Here is a 23,126-nt window from a genome sequence, read left to right as displayed (position 1 = left end):
ATAAGGACAGGCACCATGGGCGCTTTGCCTGTTATCTGTTTGTGAGGTTGTACCAGGACAAAACTGCAGTGCGAAGTACAGGCTCTGTGTCCCTCAAGACTTATCCAATTCTCCATCTGCTTCCACAGGTCTCCACCATGGACACAGAGATGATGCCAAAATTCTCCTCAAAAGACGAGGAAATCGATTACTGGAAGTGTTTGTCTCTCAAATACAAAAAGAGGTAAGCTGAAGTCATTAACTTCTAAATATAGCTAACTGCTGAGCTTTTACAACACTGTGTGGTTTACCTTCCTATAAAAAGCTATGGGGTATTTTTTTAGGAAAATGGTTTTGGCTTGGCCACAGTGTCTAAGTTAAACTTTAACTGGCTGAGGCAATAATGATTGTTTCTGTGCTCATACCTACAATCACGAGCCCTGCGGGTGATGAATGGCTGTAAATATGATTGGGCACTTTTTTGTCATGGAAAACCAGAGAAAATGCCACAACACACAGAGCCTTTCAGTGTTCGTGACAATAGGGGGCTGCTGAAACACTGTAAAGATGCTCCATGACTGTTTCATTTGGAGAATTGCTCATTTTTGAAACATAATGTTAATTTATAGTCAAACCTGATGTTCTTTAGAAGTGCTTGATGTTAAGAGTTCAAATTAAATCTCTCATTGTCACAAAAATAGTAAATGCAAATCCAACATGGTTAGTTTGTTGTTGTTTTAGTCCTTTTCAGGTCCTTAAGTTTAGTCCTAAAAATTCTACTGCATATTATTCAGGTTCAGACGGGTGATTGGGAGCATGTTAAAGAGATATCCATGTGCAGAATTGTTTGATTTAGTTACTTTAGTCATTGTAGAATGACATCCAAAATGCAAAAACTGCAAAAGACATATTTTTGGAGGTCAATATTCTGTTTTATGTGGCTGTGGAATTTATAATGACAGACTTACTAAGGTTATTTTATTTATTTATTTATTTATTTTTGGAACCATTTTCCCCTTTAAAGCATTTGAAGTACTCTTATTTTATAGATCTTTGTTGAAAAAGTACTATGCTTAATTTGGTTGAATGTAGAGATGGGCGATTAAAAATAGTATCGATATTTATTGACCACATCATTGTCAATGATAAAGAAGTTTCGGTATGAAGCGCTATAGTTTAATTAATATTTGGCTGCTAAACATGCGCCTTGGAAGGAATGCCAACAAGCTTAGGGTGTAAGTTTGTCATTTAAAAATAAGACACATGCTCATTTTCCAGGCACACCTTGAATGCCGCGAGTTGCTCCTTCCACACATACAGACCTTGCTGGAAATTTACCGGCATTGTCCTGAAAGGTCTGAATGTTTTTAACAGGCGATTTTTGAAAATACGGGTAAATTCGTTCCGGCTATTTTCTGGAAAGAGAAGTTGTAACATTATCGTTAATTTGCTGGAATGCTGCTCTGTGAACGCTAAAGGAAGATTGCCGGAAAGAGTGCACTTTGATGCGTTGCGTGTGCACTCAAAGCAGCTGGCGAGCACCAGCACACACACATGTTTTGTACTTCTCGACATGCGAAAGTGTTTCTCTATATGTTTTCATCAAGGTTGTTCAAAGTACTAATCCATCCACAGAGTTTGTAATATAGTCAAATGTTTACAAATAAGTGCAACGATTTAGAGCTAATTTATGGTTACTGATGTCAGAATTTATCTGTAAAGTCACTTCGAAAAATTTCTGAATATTTTCTGGCATCACTGTGTGAAATGAGCTATTAACTTTTTAGATCAGAATAACAACACGCATGAAAATGAGTGCCGTATAGCAGCAGTGAGGAGATTGTAAATGAAAAAGGATGCAAGCATGACGCCAGAGTGGCTTTTTGGTTTCTTTTCCTGTGCATCCCAGGCACTAGCACCCCATATGAAAGATTTTAAGGAAAGATTTAATGATGGGGAAAGTTTTAATGATTCTAATAATGATGGTTGTAATGTGTTTTTTATTTGTTTGTTTATAATGAACTTTATGTATTGGGGGAATACATCAGGGGCCTGTTTCAGAAAGGAGGTTAAGTGAAAACTCAGAGTAATTTAACCCTGAATTGGGAGAAACTCTGGGTTTTCCGTTTCAAAATGGCAGGTTTGTTAAACTCAAGAAATCAGGGTAAGTCAAGCCTGTTTCTGAAAGAGAGGTAACTTTGACTCGGAGTCAGTTACTGTGGTAACTTACTCTGTGAACCTAACCTGGTCCGGAGCAGGTTTTATTCTCTAAACTCTGAGTTTCTGTCGGTCTCCTCCCCTTTTTTAAAGATGAAGCGTATTTCTCGCCTTAGCCTTACGCTGCTTTATTTTCAGGCGTTATTTCAGTTCAAGGCTTGTCCTTTTTTTCATAAATAATTAGCTTAATCTTCGACATGCACTGTTACTAGATTAATGGGATTATTATTCTGTCTAAAAATTATTTTATTACTGCTTACCTTCTTAATGTTATATCAACCTCTATCACTTGATCAATAAAAAGGCAGACACACAACAAGTGCACTGTTAAATCTATTAATATTGATAAAAGTGTATAAAAATTTAGAAAAAAAGTATAAACGTCACACATTACATTACTTATTTTATTATACTTAAATGTTTAAATACTTAAAATGAAAAATTACACATTAACTTGAGCAGCTGTTTTCCCACGCTAACTGTCTCTGTTTCACTGATGGCTGCTTCTTTTTAAATATATACACTCATATTTGCTATAACTTTGCATGAGCAGATCAAGTTCAGCCGGAGAAAGAAATTGTGATCTCTTTTTTTAAGATGTTGCCATAGTCACTCGTAATATCTACGCTCTATTGATAATGCCTTTTATAGTCACGGTGTGCGCGCTTAACTCTGAGTTGGTCTACTTAAAGTTGATTGACCCAGCTCATATCAGCTATTCTGAAACCGAAAACTCAAGAGTTTTTAATCTCTCGGTAAATCAACTCAGAGTTCAAGTTTAAACTCAGAGTTGTTTGAACCTCCTTACTGAAACAGGCCCCAGGCATATATAGATGTTTCTTCCAACAGTGTTTTTATCTTGTTCTGAATGATGTTATTCTTATATTTTTGTCATGCTGTAAAGTGCATTTGTTTTGATGGTCTGTAATGAGCAGGGCTTGAAATTAACCTTTTTGCTTGGTAGCAATGGTGCTACTAACTTTAAAAATTTAGGTGCATCAGCCAATTTAGTCGCACCCACCAATTATAAGCACCGTTACTACAAGTGTTACACAAACAGATTCATTGTATTTGAAATCAACAGTAATCAAATTAACAAGCAAATAAATGGAAAATATATCTCAACGAAATCCCGTTATCACAAGAAAATACATTTCTGTAACATAACTGAGTGAGCAAAGCACGGAGCGCTCACTGGCCCTGCACGAACTGCTTGAATGAATCTGTTAACGATATAACTGTGCTGTTCTCACAAGTGCTGTCTGATATTGCACTGATGCTTTTGACACATACTGTACCTTATTATATGCATACATGTTAATAGCAAAACCGGTCTTTTTAAGAGTAGCGATATTAGTTTACTCGGTGTAAGCATGTTTGCAATGGTGTACGTGGTGTTAAATTTGACATATGCTGTCCGCCGTGCAAGGGGCAGCTATCTGGCGATTATATGAAGGAATAAACAGAAGTCTTCATGGTAGAAGTGGCAAACAGTCACCTGAAAACTCCATCCCACAGACTTTTCATAGCGGACTTGAAGCCAATGGAAGTCTTCTACTCTTGGAAAAGTGTAGATGGAGGATTAACATTTAGCACATGATCACTAGTAAGATGTGTCATTATTTATAACTTTAGATGCCATGGTTTCTAAAACAAAATCTGTCAGTGTTTTCTTCATTCTCATCTTCAGCGCTTTACAATGTTTCGCGGTAGTAGCTCACTCTGTCATCCCAAGCCAGAAGGCACTGAGTGATTGACAGCTGATTAACCAATCATTCGCGTTCAGTGCTAGAGCAGTGGTGGGTCAATAAGAAGAGCGCGAAGGCGGGGCAAGCATTACGGACTTGGATTTGTTTAGTGCAGCAAGTCGACATGACAACTGTTTTAAACCATTACTGAGCGCTGCTTTCGCGTTTCAAGTGCAGACAAAGAGCTTAAATGTGCATTCTGCGTGAATGTCTCCCGAATCCGTGCATGTGGTGAACATTTTGCAGTAAAAACTGATCGCACACAACAATTTTAAGCATTAGCAGAAATGCTCCCAAATATATTTTAAGGTCGCATAGATAAAATTTGGGGCACATATGCGACCAAAATGGTCGCAATTTCGAGCCCTGATGAGAATGACTCAATGGAATACATAAATATATATAGAATATCATAAAATTTGATCTGATGTGATCATAAACTTTAAATAAATCAGCAGTCAGTCACATATACGCTACCTAACCAAAGTAGTCTTTAAAGGGATAGGTCATCCTAAGATTGTCCTCACACTCAAATGGCTCTAAACTTTTATGAATATTTTTCTTCTGTCGAACAAAATACAAGATATTCTAAAAAATGTTGGGAGTAAGCAGCCTTTTGACATCCATTGGAGAACAAATAAGTAAACAATGATGGTTTCATTTTTGTGCAAACTATTCCTTTAAAAGTACAGATTAGAACCCTTCAGATATGACTGTGGTTGGTGGTGTTTTCCCGACCAAAAGAAGCCTAAGAGTGTCTCTCTGATCTAAACCAGAGCTCGCAGTTGCTGCTGGCACTAATGCTGACTGTCTGTCTGCTGGTGGTCTCTGTCTGTTTCGCTCTGACCTCCTACACAGTTTCAACACGTGCACATGCACCTCGTGCTCTGATGTTTTACTGCCCCTGAGACTTGGCGGAGCACAGGAAGTTCTCCAAATCCCAGGAATTTCCTGCTGAGGAAGCACGAAAACATACTTTCCTGGAAATGAAAGGCATGAGTCTGCCTTTTTAAAGACCCTTTAACTCACTTGAAAGGAGTTTTCCATGTACTGACATTTGTTGTTGCTGTTGTTGTTTAAGTTATAGTAGCTGATAAGTGTTAAGTGTTGCACAAAGAAAATAATTAAATTTCAAATGATTAAGTCTTATGTGTGCAGTTACTGCATATTTGATTAAATGAAATATCGAGGAATTATAAAATTAACTATGTCAAGTTAACGATTTTTAAATGTAGGTGATAGGGATGTAACGGTATTGTAAATACCGTCATACCGCAATATTAATTTTTTTCGATATTACCGTAGTCGCATGACTCGGTAAAACTATAGGTCTTCTGAGAAAATTTGCTCAGGCGAATGAAGCGAACGGGAGGTAGGGAAAACTACAATTCCCATCAGCCCATGCTTGACCATCATCCCTTGCGGTCTGTTGTCGCTACAGATCCAGTAATGCGGAAATGGAGTGTGCTGCTAGAAGCGGGGATGAAAAAGAGCTGGAAACTCTAAAGCGAGTGTTGTCGCCGCGCGCGTACTGAATAGCGGTGTTGTCGCGCGAGTTCTTATCAGCTGTGTTGTCGCGCGAGTTCTTATCAGCTGTGTTGTCGCGCGCGTACCGAATAGCGGTGTTGTCAAGCGAGTTCTTATCAGCTGTGTTGTCGCGCGCGTACCGAATAGAGGTGTTGTCAAGCGAGTTCTTATCAGCTGTGTTGTCGCGCGCGTACTGAATAGCGGTGTTGTCAGCACACTGTTCAGATTGATGCAGACATGAGACCTCTATCTCACTCATGGCTTGTCCTCTCAAGTGGTGGAAAGACAATGCACAACGTTACCCACTGCTGTCAACCTGGGCCAAGTCATATCTCTCTTGACCCAGAAACCTCAGGGTTTTTTCTGTTGCAGGGGACATTGTAAATGCCCAGAGATACCAGCTTTTACCAGATTATATTTATATGATAATTTTCCTTTAAACCCATCTCTATCAAAGTGAGTGAGTGATTAAATTTTAAATGTGATGAGTTTTCAACAATACTAAATTGAAACTTTATTTTTTACATGGTTTAATATTTTTTTGTTATTAAAATTGAAGTTCCTGTTTCAAAGCTTACAGATAGATGGCTAATTTGTATGTCATTGACACTTTTGGCACTTTTTCGGAGTATTTTCATAAGTTTTGTTTTTTCCTGTAAATGATTCAATAAATACCGTACCGTGACATTTATACCGAGGTATTACCGAACCGTGAAATTCTAATACCGTTACATCCCTAGTAGGTGATTTATGTGATGCATGGTTTCCGCTACGTTCATTCTTCCATGGTGCGCCAAAATTCATCCCACCACGGCTACATTACAGCTTCTCATTCAACACATTTTATTTTTTTAATAGCGGGTAATAATCCACCAAAACCAAAACTTATTAAAGGGTAAGTGAATTATAACAACACAAAGTTTTCTGTAACCGTAGTAGTGCTGTGCATCATTTGTTTAACCTTTTAAGGTTACGTGCTGACTGACTAATTGTCAGGTGCATGATGCTGGAGGCCAGCAAACACAACGTATAGCCGTTTCACTTTACTTCAGGACACATTAATATCGCTCTGTAGGTCTATTGGAGATATTCCTAGCAAATCTGGAGACATTCTCGTTACATAAACGCACTAAATCGCACTTCAGCAGTGGCGTAGCGGACCGGCCTGCAGTGCCCGATACATGACCGTCAACACCCCCCACACAAGAAGATCTGCACGCTCTTGAAGCGGCTTATATTTGAGGGGGCATGCAAGAAGTTTTGTTCGGTTTTATTTCTGGATATTTGAAATTGCTACATGATGATGTGTTTCCCTCTTTATGCACTAAAGCTGGCACGTTCCCTGAGTTTTTCCAGCAAGATGGTGCACCACCACATTATGGGTGTCAGGTCCAAGCATTCCTAGATGAACAGTTTCCTGAAAAGTGGACTGGTTGTCGTGGGCCAGTTGAATGGCCCCCAGGGTCTTTCGATCTGACCCCCTTAGACTTTTATCTTTGGGCTCATCCGAAGGCAATTGTTTATGGTGTGAAGATACAAGATGTGCAGCACCTGAAAGTACGTATACTGGAAGCCTTATTAATTATTAAACTGATATTCGGCAAAAGAGAGGGTATGTTTCGTATTTTCAATGAAAATGAAAGGAGGCTGTTATGTTATGGGCTTAGTTTTGTTATAAATATGCATTAAGTGAAGATGACTGTCATATAAAAATGCAGCTACATGATGCCTCAACATTTTTGGTGTCTGTTAAGTTAATATCAAAATGAAGATAGCAGTTCCTTATATCATGTCTTCATTTTATTGTTAAGAAAGTGAAACAGCGTAGCCAGGGTGTTGTGAATGAGATTATAAAGTACACTTTTTCCCTTTGAAGATTTACTCGATGTGTCCTCTGGAGTTTGTTTTCCATATTAAACATGTAAAGTCTGAACTTGCAAGGAGAGGATGCAAGACTAAACTGTATGTAGGCTTCTTAATATTGAGGGAAAAGCCCCAGTCAGATAGGCGAACGTCTGCAGCCCCACCTCCGTTTTCAGATGTCTTTGTTTACCCCCCCCACATCTACACTGAGATGGAGCAGCACAGTTTTAAAATAAGAACGGCCTCTTCAGTGTTCTCAAAAAGCTCAATTTTCGGCGCTCAAACACCAGTGTAGTGTGGACGGATGGTGTAACTGTAGCAACACTTGTGCGTTATCAAACTAAAACGTATTAGTGTAAATGGCCAGAGCACTGAGTAATTACATGTAATTCATTATCTCCTATAGCACCAGCTGTCAAGGCCTAAATGCTTATTGCTCTTTGTTGCACTCTGGCTGTCAATTTACATTGCATAGTTTAAGTGATGAATGTGCCGCCACAGCTCCAGATGGCCACTGACGTATGATTTGTGCATGTGTTTTCATGTTTGCAGTTGTCATGATGCTCAGGAAGAGCTGCAGGAGTTTCAGGAAGGCAGTCGGGAGTTGGAGGCCGAGCTGGAGGCTCAGCTGGGTCAGGCAGAACACCGCATCCGAGACCTGCAGTCCGAGAACCAAAGGCTGAAGAGCGAGGTGGACATACTCAAGGTAGGACAGCAGTGAGCTTCTCCAGACCTGAATTAAAAACATAGTTTTTGCATTTAGAACGTATTATTTATGATGAATTTGTGTTTTGCAAGACAACATTGTGCTGCTGTTGTAGAGTCACTAGAAATTTCATGTTCTCAACGTTTACTGTTTAAATGTTTTTTTTTTTTAACTGATTGACTAAATCTGGAAATGGCCATAAGGGGAAAAACTTAAAACATTTTAGACATCGTTTACACATTTTTTTTGACAATAGCTGTGTTTCCATTCAAAACTACAAATGAACTTTTATGGTATTTATATTTTTCTTGATAAACTGGCGGCAAATATCAACAATAAAAACAGAACTTGCAGCGGTAGAAGAAGCTGTGTCAATCTTTTTTTCATTTAATAAATGACTTGCACCTCAGAAGACAATCCTGACATCATCATAAAAATAGATGGATGGAAACATAGCTATCGTCTGCTTTTTTAGATCAACAACCAAACCTGGGCTCCATTCTTCGTACGTGGATTACTGAATTAGCTGGGCTTGGTTATTATTGACAATCAGAATTGCATTTGTAATTTAGGTACAGACGCAAACTTTGTAAAGGTAGCGCCTCCGCTTTAGTAAAATTTCTGAGTGTATGATAATAGAAATGGCAAATATTCTCATTGAGATTGTTTTGTGAAGGAATGATATCTAATTTACTGGAGTCATTAACATGCAATGCTAACTGCAAATATGTGGGTGATTTGATGTAGTCAATCGCTGCATTGAGGGTCATGATTTTAAGGATGGATAAGTTTTCTACCTTAAATCCACCAAAACTCAACTTTTTGACTAGATTGGCAAATCTAAAGGCTCTAATGCTCTAATGGTAGAGCTCTCTTTACACACATTTAAACTGGTGTTGTATCTCATAAGCAATGTATCCGCTGTGCTTTTTCAAGAACAATATCCCGATGTGGGGAGATGCAGCGTTATCCAGCGAGAGAGCTGTCGAGGGTCTCTGTTAATCCAGAGTGTGCTGTAATTGGATGTCAGGATGAAGAGGAAGAAAATAGAAGGCTAATGGCTCTGCAGAAAAGTTTACTTATAGCACAGTTGTTCCTTTAAAACCCTGACAGGAATACCTTCATAATGACTTGGGCTTAGGGTAAACACAGTTCAGAGATTTAGCCTGCTTGCTTCTATTAGGCAAGGGCTCCTTATTCCAATTTAATGTGATCAGACTGCTTGTTGCTGTCCCAGAAAGCCTGATCATTATATGATTGCATTCTCTGAACACAGTGCCCTTGCCCACTGATCTTGCATTCGTTAGGACACTCATTATTTAGCTGTGGCCCAAAACAATACACGTAGACTAGAAGAAATGGAGTGGATAAAGTAGGTTACCTACGGAAGTCGGGAAGAGAGTCATGTGCACTGGGTTTTTCCTCTCAAACTCCTCATTAAAGCGACAGTTCAACCAGAAATAAAGTCAAATGCAAGTGGAAATTGCTCTTTAGGTAACTGAGGCTGGCTTGTTTTGGATGATGCAAAAATAGAAAAATGAATCCATTGAACTAAGTGTGTCATTGAATGTAATTTCTTAATGTCTGAGATACATGATGTCTCTGATTCAGGTAGGATTGTGCCCCCTATTTGTATAAAGGGTCCATGTGTCTCAAGAATGTGCCTGTGAGTGTTCAGGCTTAAAATACCTTATTTATTGTACCATGCAAATACCCTTTTTTGGTCAAAAGAAAAAGTCTTTTGGTCTTTTAAAAAAAAATTAAAATAAGTAAAATTATGAAATTAGCTGCATCTAAAAATAGTCCTCAGCTAGGTAACTAGGTAACATCACTACGTAATATCAAAATTTCTTGATTATTACGCCGGTATGAGAGTATAATTCCTAGCCATAAACTAAGCTAAAAGTGCTCCGATCAGACCCCAATATTGGCTTAATGGATTCAAAAATGCTAACTCAACTGTTAAACTCTACTTGACTTGTAAAATTAGTGGAGTATTCCTTTAAAGTGGTAAGGATGGTAGATCACATGATCTTAATTAGTTATTTTGTGTGTTTTTGTATTAAATCCTATTTGGAAAAGTATTTGGATAGAATAGTGGAATTTGAGGCATAGAGAACAATGTTAAATACAGTTTGATTGTTTCTGCAAATATTTTTTTACTGATGTTTTCTTCAGGTGTTTTAGAAGATTGTTGAGGTAGGTAACTCAGACAGTGTCTCCTCTGTGTCTCTTGCTGCAGGAGAAACTAGAGCAGCAGTATGCACAGAGCTATAAGCAGATCTCCATGCTGGAGGACGACCTGCTCCAAACACGCGGCATCAAGGAACAACTGCACAAATACGTCAGAGAGCTGGAGCAGGCCAACGATGACCTGGAGAGAGCCAAGAGGTATGGAGATGCTCTCATTTTGTCTTTCTGGAATAACCTGACCCTTAAATACTGGACTACTTTTTGACGAGATCCCAGCCTGTGTGTCACTAATGCTTAACCATAGTGCAAAATGCATTATGCAAGTGGAATGCTGAAGTTCATATTGATGGGCTTTGTTTATGCAGGGCCACCATCACGTCTCTGGAGGACTTTGAGCAGAGGCTGAATCAGGCGATTGAGAGGAACGCTTTCCTGGAAAGCGAACTGGACGAGAAGGAGTCTCTGCTGGTCTCAGTGCAGAGGCTTAAAGATGAAGCTAGAGGTGAACTTTACTACAGTCCATACAAAAATGACTCCACCCTCATTTTATGTACTTTGCCTGAAATAGAAATGACAGCTTCCCTTTGGTAATGTACAGCTGAACGTAACAAACCCAACTCCCACTGTTATTAAGATCCACACCTACCCCAACTCTCACAGTTATTAAGATCAACACCTACCCTAACCCCAAACCCAACCCACACAGTTAAGATTAAACCTTCCCCAACCCTTACAGTTTTAAGGTCTAGTATACACCTACCCTAACCTCAAACCTAACCCTCACAATTATTAAGGTCTTCACCTACCCAACCCTAAACCCAATCCTCACAATTATTAAAGTTTACAAGCACCTCAACCATCACCGTTTTAAGGTCTACACCTACCCCAACCCTAAACATAATCCTCACAGTTAAGATTTACACCTACCCCAGCCCTCACAGTTTTAAGGTCTACATGTACCCTAACCCTAAACCCAACACTCACAGTTAAGGTTTACACCTACCCCAACACCAAACCTAAACCGCACACCACACAGTTAAGATTTACACCTACCCCATACCTCACAGTTTTAAGGTCTACACCAGGGGTGTCAAACTCAATTCCTGGAGGGCCGAAGCCCTGCACAGTTTAGTTCCAACCCTGCTTCAACATACTTACCTGTAGGTTTCAAACAAGTCTAAAGGACTCAATTAGTTTGATCAGGTGTGTTTAATTAGGGTTGGAACTAAACTGTGCAGAGCTGCGGCCCTTTAGGAACGGAGTTTGACACCTGTGGTCTACACCAACCCCAACCATAAACCCAACTCTCACAGTTAAGTTCTACATCTACCCCAAACCTAAACCTAACCCTCACTGTCATTTAGGTCTACACCTACCCTAACCCCAAACCCAACCCTCATAGTTAAGATTTACACCTACCCCATCCTTCACAGTTTTAAGCTCAACACCAACCCCAATCATAAACCCAACTCTCACAGTTAAGGTCTACATCTACCCCTAACCTACATCTAACCCTTGCTGTTATTAGGGTCTATACCTACCCTAACCTCAAACCCAACCCTCACAGTTAAGATTTACACCTACCCCAACCCTTGCAGTTTGAAGGTATACACCTACCACAACCTCAAACCCAACTCTCACAATTATTAAGGTCTACACGTACCCCTACCCTTAAAGTTTTAAGGTCTACACCTACCCTAACCTCAAACCCAACAATCACAATTGTTAAATTGTACACCTACCCCAACCCTGAACCCAATCATTGCAGTTTTTAAGGTCTACACATACCCCAACCCTAAACACAACCCCCACAGTTTAGATTTATACCTACCCCAACCCTCACAGTTAAGGTCTACACCTAACCCAACACCAAACCTAAACCTTACAGTTAAGATTTACACTTACACTTACCCCACCCCTCACAGTTTTAAGGTCTACACCTACCTCAACCATAAACCTAACCCTCACTGTTATTAAGATTTACACCTATCCCAACCCTCACAGTTATTAAAGTCTACACCTACCCTAACTCTAAACCCAACCCTCACAATTACTAAAGTCTACAGCTACCTCAACCCTAAACCCCTAAAGTCAACAGGTCCAAACACAAAGTCCAAAGTCTGCACATTAGCTGCAAACTTGCCACATATTCAGTATTGTTCACCCATCACAGAACTGTTCACCTCGGTTCTTACATTTACACTAACTTGTATGCAATGTACTCATGCAATTGGTGCAAACCCAGCATAAAAAGGCTTTTACTGCCCCCTGTTGGTTCGGCATGCCCTTAACATGCATCACAGTGCATTTTTACATTGTCATGTAGACTTCTGTGTAGTCTTTTAGGTATCTGGTGGTTTATCATTAGTGCTGATGTACACGTTCTTGTAGACCTGAGGCAGGAGTTGGCTGTACGAGAGAGGACGTCAGATGTGACCAGGATGTCGGCCCCCAGTTCTCCTACTTTAGATATTGATAAGACAGACTCTGCTGTGCAGGCCTCGCTGTCTCTCCCAGCTACACCTGTGGGGAAGACCATGGAGCATCCTTTCATTGGCACAAAAGGTTGGTGTTTGGTTATTTGGATTATAATGGCATGTATTCAGCAAAGCATATTTTTTCCTGTTGTTTTTAATTGACGTGACATGTTTTTGAAGGCCAGCAGCGTAATGAGGCACTGAGTGTATGTTTCACACTAAATGCTAAATTCAGGGTTTTGTAAATGCTCTGACAGTTGGAGAAACTCTTAGCTGAGCATTTTTAGAAGAGAGTTTGTGTTTTCTGCTGTGCAAAAAGGCTTCTGTGGACACACACTTTTGGTATCATTTAGTAACTCTGCCTGTTTCACAGATTAATAGCGGTGTAGATGTATTCTGTAGATGTAAAATAAAGGTTAATATGAGTAGACTATTATTATTGTTATTCTCAAACATAAGATAAAACAACAATAATATTATGTGTAGCTCTAATGTTGGTTAAAATGCTACATTTTGAATAGGCTTTGAATGTTGGACTTGAACAGACTTTAAATTTGTCCTGGTCATTAATGCACAGTAAAGTGATGACATTAGAACACAACTATTTATAATTCTGATGTTGAATTATGATGTTTGAGACGTATGCTTGCAATCTGTCATTGACAACATTATTAGACTATTTATTCACTGGTAAAATCAGACATTTACTATTATCAAATTTCCTCTTGCATTAAATTCAATATTATATAGGTCAATATTATATAGGTTAGATTCAATATTATATAGGTTAGAGTAGTTATACTGACACTGTTAAAAATGTATTTTCATGCACAATACTTTGTGTTTGCTATGAAAGAAAAACATATTAAATGCTTGTCGTAATCATAGCTCTAAAATGTGATGTGATTATTATCACGTCTATCATTAAGTAGGCCGCGTGCCCGCCCTCTCGGTCTTAACAGCTCACATCAAGTGTGATTTCGCCGTCGCGAATACATCATTACATGAAGAGCGAAATGACATTTTTGGGTGAATTCAGTATGTGACTTTCAACACCATTTGGAGGTACCCATGTCGCGGAGCAATGTATGTAAAGCAATGAGAAGACCTGTGCGGCCGCCTTTTCTTCTCTCCTAAACTTGAAAATAGTATTGGCAGAATCGTAGAAATGTGGGGTTAGGATCATCTTGGGCAGGGGTGTTCAAGCTCAGTCCTGGAGGGCTGGTGTCCTGCAGATTTTAGCTCCAACTTGCCTCAACACAGCTGCAAGAATGTTTCTAGAAAGCCTAGTTTGAGCTTGATTAGCTAGCCCAGGTTTGTCTGATTGGGATTGGAACTAAACTTTCCAGGACACTGGCGCTCCAGGACCGAGTTTGGACACCCCTGGTCTAGAGGGTAGAATTGAAATTGCGATCTTTTTTCGATTAATCGTGCAGCTCTAGTTCCTACATAATTTGCCTAATTATATACAACAGTTTACTTAGGAAATAAAGTAAGTCTTTGAACATGCCTAATGTTTAGATGTCTGTGCTAGAAATGTAAGGAAATTAGCACAAATTTATTACACATTAAATGAACACCTTTGTTAGAGGTGTGAATCTACACTAGTCTCACGGGTTGGTTACAATTATTATGCCATCGATTCGGTTCAATATGATATCACGGTGCATTGATGATGCTTTCCAAAATATCTATTTTATGTAACTTTACAGGTGCTGTTCACCGATGAGTGACACTGATACACGACAATAGCGCAGGGTTGCCAGATTGGGTGGTTTTGGATGGGCATTTCGGCGAGTTTTGGATAGTTTTTGGGCTGTAATCAGTCAGCTACATATGGCAACACTGCAGCGTCAATCATACCAGATTGTAGACATGTTAGACGTGGTGGAGAAAACTTGCAGTGAAATGGGGACTTCTGCTGTAAGTCAGTGAAAGACTGTCCAGCAAACACACACGCAGTGAAATTGTGAACAGTTTCTGCGTTTTTAAGTAGTTGGAGTGGTGTAAATACTCGCGCTCGACTCCCTCACCATAGTAAGCTACGGCAACATAGCGCATATGAGATAAATGAAATCAGCACATAATAACCGGTTATGATTATTACTGAACCGATACCAAATTGTCTGTGTCTGCATCGCAGTGCACCGAAGAAACTATTCATTTTGACACCCTTAATTTTTGTTACCATTTTCTCTGTGTAGCATTAACCAATGGCTGTGGAAATGGCTCCCCCCTCACACCATCTGCACGGATCTCAGCTCTTAACATCGTTGGTGACCTTCTGCGGAAAGTCGGGGTAATTCCTCAATACTTTAGTCATGTGTTTGACTTGCACTAAAAATAGCTGCTTGTAATGCCCAAATTAGAACAAACTCCTGCTAAATTTAGATGCACTTGCTAATGGAAAATCCTGGGGTTTCTCTTTTCGCAGGCTCTCGAGTCTAAACTAGCGGCCTGTAGAAATTTTGCCAAGGATCAGGCAGCAAGGAAAAACTACACCACAGGAAATGGAAACCTCATCAACAGCAATGCAACAAAGTTCTCTCATTCGCTTCACACAACGTATTTTGATAAGACGTAAGTACGTTGGTTTCTGCCCTCTTAACTGCACAGAAGATTTCTTTTATAAAATAAGGAAGTTTTACATAAATTTAAGAGATCTTAAATATTCTAAATGTTGCTTGGCATTATTACTGTTGTTCATATTCTAAATCACCTTTGGAATAATATGGTTTTGTTTGTTTTTAGTCATGTGAATTTTTTTTTTATTATTCTCTAAGTAACTTTTAAATAAAGGGAACCTTTTTATTTTATTTATTTATTTTTTTATTTTAATTCAGGGATATTTGGAGTTGATTGAAATCTCACTTGATTAAATAAAATTGGGATATTACATATTTGTAATTTAATTATTAATTATTTTTTAATAGTAATTTGTTGTTGTTGTTGTTGTTGTTGTTATTATTATTAGTGTTGTTGTTTACTGACCTTAAAGGGATAGTTCACCCCCCAAACAATTTGCTCCAAGCCTGTTTGAGTTTTTTATTATTATTTTTTTTTCTGCTATTTTGAACACAAAAGAAGATCATTTAAATAAAGATGAAAACCCTGTTTTTTTCCTAGGCACATCAGTGGTTTTAGGATTTCAACTAAAAAGGGATAGTTCACCAACAAATAATACATTTTACCCACCCACAACTGGTTCCAAACCTCTTGGGCAGGGGTGCCCAACCTGTCCTGGAGGGCTGGTGTCCTGCATAGTTTAGCTCCAACTTTCTTCAACACACCTGTCTGGAAAATTCTAGTGTACCTAATATGAGCTTGATTAACTGGTTCAGGTGTTATTAATTTGGGCTGGGAACTAAAATATGCAGGACACCGGCCCTCCAGGACTGAGTTTGGTCACCCCTGTCCAAGAGGTTTGGAACCAGCTGTGGGTGGGTAAATGTATTATTTGTTGGTGAACTATCCCTTTAATCACACTTAAGTGACCTATTACACACAACAACATCCAGAATAAATACAAATAAGTGTACTACTTTTTTTTTTATAAATTCGAGGAAGCTAGAACTGAGCTAGCTAACTGGAATTGTGCTTTTTATTTTTTAACTAAACAAAAAAAATGCAGAATGAATATTGTATATGTTTATTTCTGTATTTGAAATAAAAGATAGATTGCACTTCATGCTATATTGCTTATATTGCTGAAGTCGAAGTCAAAATTTGCTTCTAAGCTCAAATTTGAATAAAAATTTTAACTTACCAAACATAACAAATGAAAAAAAAAATAGTTTTTAGCACAGTGCATGTTCTTTCTGCAAATTCTGTTGTTGCAAATGTAATTTTAAGCTTTGTGTTTTTCATATCACATTTTTAATAGTGTACAAAGCAATCCTTCAAACCTTACACTCCAACAGGCCTAATGTAACTTCATCAGCAGTTAATATGTGACTGTTTTCAAACTGAAACCTGTGCTCTGCTCATGCCTTCATGGCTGAATCATTGTTTAGTGTCACCCTCTGCTGGTGAAATGTGCTACAGCAGGATGTTATTGTGTTACGTGTACTGAAGTGTTTGCTCGTGGCTGTTCTTCACAGGACTATGAATGGACTGGATCCCGGAGCTCTGAGCGCCGCTATAGCCTCCCCGCGGGCCGTGTCTCCTCCAGGGCTGCTCCCTCTCAGCGTTTGACACACTTTCCCCAAGCGACCTCCATACAAACTCTGACACATCATGCAAATGGAGAGGACTCTAGAAGGAGTGTGTGTGCAAGTCTGATATGACAAGGCTTAAACGTGTCTGACAGATACATGTCGGGCATGAGCGTTAGTTCCTGTCGGCCTCTGTTCTCCTGAGGTCTCACTTAAAGCCAGCAAAATGACAAAGGTCTGAATCAGACCCACAGCTTCTGTGTGACTGTTTTTAGTGTGACACACAAGTAAAGGAGAAAAAAATAAGGGGGAAAATGATTTAAAAGAATCAAAAGGGATTTGAGGTTAATGTCACTGTATGCTTATGTGCAAATATGAGCGCGGGTGCAAATGAGAGTGTTTGCGAGAGTGTGCAAGCAAGTGTGTATGTGCGTGTATACGAGCATGCACATTCGAGAGCATGCACGCATATGCGAGTTTATGTATGTGTAAACGTGTACCCTTGCGTGTGCATATTTGCAATTGTGTGCGTGCGTGCGTGTGTGTTTGAGTTGCGTATGTGTGTGCGAGGGCATGTGTGAACGTGTGTGTGTGTATGCGTAAGTATGTGCGTGCTTGAGTTCTCGGGTGCATGTGTTCATGTGCGCGAACGTTTGTATGTGCGTGCCTGCATACGTATGTGCTTGCATTTATTAGTATGTGTGTGCGTGCAAGCTAGTGTGTGCGAGCATGTGTGTGCTTGCGTATGTGTGAGCTGCTGCGTATTTGCGAAGCATGTGTGCGAGCATGTGTCTGTGTGAACGTGTGTGGGAGCGTGCAAATGTGCGTTTGAATGTGCACGCGTGCGCGAGTGTGCATGCATTCGTACATGCTCGGGTTTTCAGGTGCATGCGTTCATATGTGCGTGCGTACATTTGTATGTGTGTGCCTGCAAGCGTGTGCATGTTTGCGAGTGTGTGTGTGTGTGTACATATGTGTGAGCGTGTGCGTATATGCGAGCATTTGTATGTGTGTATGTTCATACGTGCGTGTGTGCATATGTTTGTATGCATGCGTACGTTCAGATGTGCTTGCATGCATTTGTATGTGCATGCCTATGTGTGTGCGTTCGTGTGTGTGTTCATACGTGTATGCATGCATGCATATACTTGTATGTGTGTGCGTGCAAGCGTGTGCGTGTTTGCAAGTGTATGTTTATGCGTACGTATGTGCGAGCTTGTGCGTATATGCTAGCACCTGTGTGTATGTGTGCGTATATGTGTGAGTTCGTATGTTCATGCATTCATACATACATGCATGCTTGCATTCGTATGTGTATGCGTGCTTGCCTTCGTATGTGCGTTATATGTGCATGCGCGTGTTCACATGTGCGTGAGCGAGTTCGTATGTGCATGCGCGAGTTTGTATGTGCATGCGCGAGTTCGTATGTGTGTGCGTGCGTTCATATTTGCGTGCGTTCACATGTGCGTGTGGTCGCATGTGCGTACGTGCATTTGTATGTGTGTGTGCGTGCATGCGCAAGTTCGTATGTGTGTGCGTGCGTTCATATTTGCGTGCGTTCACATGTGCGTGCGGTCGCATGTGCGTACGTGCATTTGTATGTGTGTGTGCGTGCATGCGCGAGTTCGTATGTGCATGCGCAAGTTCGTATGTGTGTGCGTGCGTTCATATTTGCGTGCGTTCACATGTGCGTGCGGTCGCATGTGCGTACGTGCATTTGTATGTGTGTGTGCGTACATGTGTATGTTTGTATGTGTGTGCGTGCATATATGTGTGCGTTTGTTCAGGCGCATGTTCAAGCGTGTGTGCCTATGTGCGAGTGTGTGTGTGCGCGTACGTTCATATGTGTAAGTGTGCATAGATGCGTGTGTGTATGTGCAAGCGTGCATTGGTGTGCATATGTGTGAGTGTGCTTGGGTGTGTGTGTATGCGTGCATAAATTGTTTGTGTTTGGGGCCTTGACTTGTTCACTTTTCAGGTTCAGTAAAGGGTCTTAATGTGGAGGTCAGCAGATATTTTGACTGAACAAATTGCCAAGAAAATGTTTTGCATAGCATGGAAACATCCGCTACCTTTAATATCACTTATGAATTCTCAGTTCTAGCAGAGCTGGATGCACACCAGTCTCCATCTTACACTTTTTTTTTTTTTCTTTTAATGGGGGGAGGAAGGTATGCAGAAGGTTTGCATGTTATTTTTCCGACATTTAATTTCTGTATGTAGCACTTTGTACTTCAAAAATGCAAAGTGTTCACCAACTGTAGATTGAGCGGTGGCATCAAACCATATCGACACAAACTGCAATTGCTGTTTTACTTTTGTACCTGCTTCAACTGTAAATCCGTCTCTGTGCAATGTGAGCAGTACTCTGTTTCCGTATGAACCTCATCTCTATCCCACGTGCCTCTGGATCTGCTCTTGAGTTTGAGATTCACTGTTTATTTATTTATTATTGGAACAGAAGCCAACTTATGTGTATCACAGTGTTTGAGTTCAGTTCGTTTACGCCAATTGTCTAGTATTGGAGCACTTGTTCGTGTTAAGTTTCCCCCTTTGAGTCTTCTATTTCAGTTTTCATGCACTTTGTTGGCTATTTTGTTATAACTCATGTATATAGATTTATAAACACAGCAGTCTGTAGATGCTCAACTGGGCTGATGTGCTGTTTAATTTATTTCTGAAGCTTTATGGCATGTTTTGACACAAGGAGTGAATTTTACATACCGTGCATTGGTTTAAAATAATATATCAAGATGTACAATTGTCTAATGTGCAAATAAATAAAGGGAAAGAACAAGTGTCCAGTTCTGGATTTTTTTTAACTCTCCGTGTGTAGAATGCAGTGTTTTTCATCAATATCTTGTTATAGATTGACTCATCTTGACAGCGAGTTTCTCATTTGATTATGATGACATGTTTCCATCCAAAAATACAAATAAATTTTATGCACAACGGAATTATCCAACGCAATCTCACTTTATTGGCTAATTCCTATAAATTTGTACCATCTAATTCGTACAATTTTGTATGATTTGCTCATCACCCAATGATGGCTGGGGTTAGGGGTGGGGTTGGTTGCCATGCCTCCTAATTAAAATAGTACATTTTTGTATGACTAAACTCGAATTACAAATTAGCTGCTAAACTGGCAAAACATAACACACTTTCATTTCCTTGTGAGATCAGGCTGGACTATCACATAAAAGGCATGCGAATAAAGCAGTGTTTTATTCAACGAGTCAAAGCGAACAGAATCGTCACTTCCCAATTAACTGGCGGCAAGTATCAACAGTAAAAACTGAATTTGCTGCAGTAGGAGACGCTGCGTTAATCTTTTCTTCATCTAATCAATGACTTGCACCTCAAGCCTGGTTTATACTCTACTCGTATTTATTTATTATTTATTTAAAATTTATTTATTATTTATTTTCCAAACAGGATAACAGCTGAGAAAACACACACACACACACACACACACACACACACACACATTATATAAATACACAAAAAAATATATATAATATATATTTATAAATATATATATATATATATATATATATATATATATATATATATATATATATATATATATATATATATATTTTTTTTTTTTTTTTTTTTTTTTTTTTTGTGTATTTATATAGTGTGTGTGTGTGTGTGTGTGTTTTCTCAGCTGTTATCCTGTTTGGAAAGCACTGTCTTTTTAATAAGATGAAAGCTTTTGTTATTTACCATCACTATGATTTTAAAGAGAGATTTGATGTAGTCAGTACAAAATGAAGTTGGTTCTACAAACATGTACAAGGAGCTCATTTACTCAGATGTTTTAAGGTTAATAGGGACCACAAACATACTTTTCTTATTTACTTTTAATGATCTCACGATCTGTGTGATGAGTCCAGGATATGAGTTTTGATAAAGAACTATAACCTTGTCATTTGTTTATTTCTTGTCATTGTCTGCTGAAAAAACGTAATGTCTAAATTAGTGTAAGCTTGAATGTTTAAGCAGGGCGGTCTTCATTTTTATACAGAGTGGCTGTTTAACACAATCTGCAAAAAAAGAGAAACCATTAAAATAAAAGCTGTCAGACAACAAAGAATGCTTAAATTGTCTTTAATGCATACAAACATATAAATAAGTTGCTGATCTTAAAAAACAGTATCTAGGCAAAACAAGAATACAATCATATATAATACCTGACGATTATCATTTAAGGCATCTACAGATAATAAATAATTTATTGCACTAGGCTGCTTTACACAGTTTCTGTATTCAACAATTATTTGTTCCCAGAATGATTTTTGTTATCCTCAGAATTTAAATGACTAATATGAACATCAATTACTACTGGCCTTAGTTAGTAACCCTTTAGAGGAAAAACAAAAATAATATTTATTTTATTTTCTTTGATGATTTGAAGACTGTAAAATGTCAGTCCATTTAATACAGTACTGCAAACATCAGATAGGAGTGTGAGATATTTACATAATAATAATAAAAATACTTCTACTATAAAGAAGGAAAGTAGAAGAAATAATAAGATTGGTTATTAAATAATTATAGTCTTTTTTATCATTAAAGATAAGTAAAGGTTATTTGTTGGATGGGTTTTTTTCTAGTCTGCCTTGAGCCATTTTGGACAGAAATAAAGAAAGCGTGAGAAAACATGAAACATTTATTCAAATAGCCGATTCATTTAATAATCTGTATGAATTCGGAGTTTACTGACTGTCTTTATAAATGGACTTCAGAATCAGTGACTCAAATGATTCCTTCGGAAACAAAACAATACAGTTTTGCTTTTAAATCCACAAATGTCTTGATGATTCATATGGGAGTCGCTGGGATAATTAGGTAAATTTTATTAGGTAATTAGGTAAACCTTGCATGCATATTAGACTGTTGTTGGCGACCCTTACAACCAAAATATGACCCTATGTCCTGTATAGTAGGGGCTCTTTAAAGGTGTAGTATGTAAGTTTGACACCCACTGGTTGAACTAGGTATTGCACTCTCCTGAATCAAAACATATGCAAGCACAGGTTGCCAGATTGATGACGTCAACAGAAGTGTGCCTAACTATCGAGCCTAAAGGCTGATTTAAATTGTGTTCTAACTAAAAGCAACGGCACGTGATAGAAAGTATATTGTCCATATTAAAAGTAGTTTTTATTCTAACCAACACCTGAAATTGATATTTTAGAAACGGCTTTTATTTCTTGCAGCTGAACGAAAGGAAATTGACAATGATCACCTCAGGTGCACCTCATGTGTTTTTCAGTGTTAAATGCTAATAATATGAGTTTGAATGCCATTTTACATGACATTTATTATCATATTACTAAAAGCAACAGCAGATAGTACACCTCAGATCTTGAACTGTAGAACTGTGACTCAGCCAACACATATCAGTGATTCAGAAGCACAGAATAATGCACTCAATAGCCCCTTTCACACAGTGATACCGGTAAATATCTGGAAAATTTCCGGAACGACTTTACCGGTATATTCAAAAAAGCGCTGTTCACACAGGCGAGGACGTTACGGAAATTTTCCGGAAAAGAGCATTCACACATCCATTCCAAAATACCGGTAAATTCTGACATCATTCACCACCAATGAGCTTTAAACGGCTGCGCTTGTATTTGTAAACATTTGACTAAATTACAAACTCTGTGGATGATCAATATTGTGAACAACTTTCGCAGAATCACTTTCGCATGTCGAGATGTTCATAATATGTGCGTGTGCAGGCACTCACAGGCTGTTTCACAGGCACACGCAAAGCTTGAAGGTAAACAAACAACGGCTTATCATAAGCATCTCATCCATGATTATTTACACAGTTGGCATTAAGCAGAACATATAAACGTGATCTGACTAACTTCTAGCAGCTAAATGTGTCTGGAAAAATATTCAAAGGCTTTTATTCTCATAAACCACGCAAACGTAAATGCGTCTGACTGTTCTGATTGGCTAAAGCAGACGTCTCACGTCAGCACGTTCTAGACGTGCACACACTTATTCCGGCAATCTTCCTTCTGCATTCACACAGCGCAGCATTCCGACAAATTGCCGGAAATGTTACAACTTCTCTTTCCGGAAAATTTACCAGTATTTTCAAAAAGGACCTGTTCACACATACAGACCTTTCCGAAAAATTGTCGGCAATTTTCCGGAAAGGTCTGTATGTGTAAAAGGGACTATTGGAGTGCAGTGAGTGCACTATTTTGTGCTTCTGAATGGCTGTATTACATTT

At 38.9% G+C, this 23,126-nt stretch overlaps 1 protein-coding gene and 1 long non-coding RNA gene across 2 annotated transcripts in view; one reads left to right on the top strand and one right to left on the bottom strand.

The window, feature by feature from the left end:
• The window catches only part of ndel1b (nudE neurodevelopment protein 1-like 1b), a gene marked incomplete in the record, with an annotated part of 29,131 nt that extends 9,473 nt beyond the window's left edge, over positions 1 to 19,658 (top strand). Inside the window, 9 exon segments of the mRNA NM_201307.2 lie at positions 129 to 223; positions 7,887 to 8,040; positions 10,283 to 10,431; positions 10,599 to 10,735; positions 12,625 to 12,798; positions 14,915 to 15,009; positions 15,145 to 15,290; positions 16,811 to 18,080; positions 18,664 to 19,658. Coding sequence (NP_958464.1) covers positions 138 to 223; positions 7,887 to 8,040; positions 10,283 to 10,431; positions 10,599 to 10,735; positions 12,625 to 12,798; positions 14,915 to 15,009; positions 15,145 to 15,290; positions 16,811 to 16,904 — 1,035 coding nt within the window.
• On the bottom strand, positions 219 to 9,791 carry LOC141381277 (uncharacterized). The gene is made up of 4 exons (XR_012401209.1): positions 5,997 to 9,791; positions 3,527 to 5,738; positions 3,022 to 3,469; positions 219 to 2,031 (listed from the first exon to the last, which is right to left on the bottom strand). It is a non-coding gene; the product is annotated as an uncharacterized lncRNA (long non-coding RNA).
• Positions 19,659 to 23,126: the final 3,468 nt, after the last annotated feature.

The sequence above is a fragment of the Danio rerio genome, chromosome 3 (genome assembly GCF_049306965.1).
Source record: "Danio rerio strain Tuebingen ecotype United States chromosome 3, GRCz12tu, whole genome shotgun sequence".
NCBI classification, from domain to species: domain Eukaryota; kingdom Metazoa; phylum Chordata; class Actinopteri; order Cypriniformes; family Danionidae; genus Danio; species Danio rerio.
This window is presented reverse-complemented; position numbering and strand designations above follow the sequence as displayed.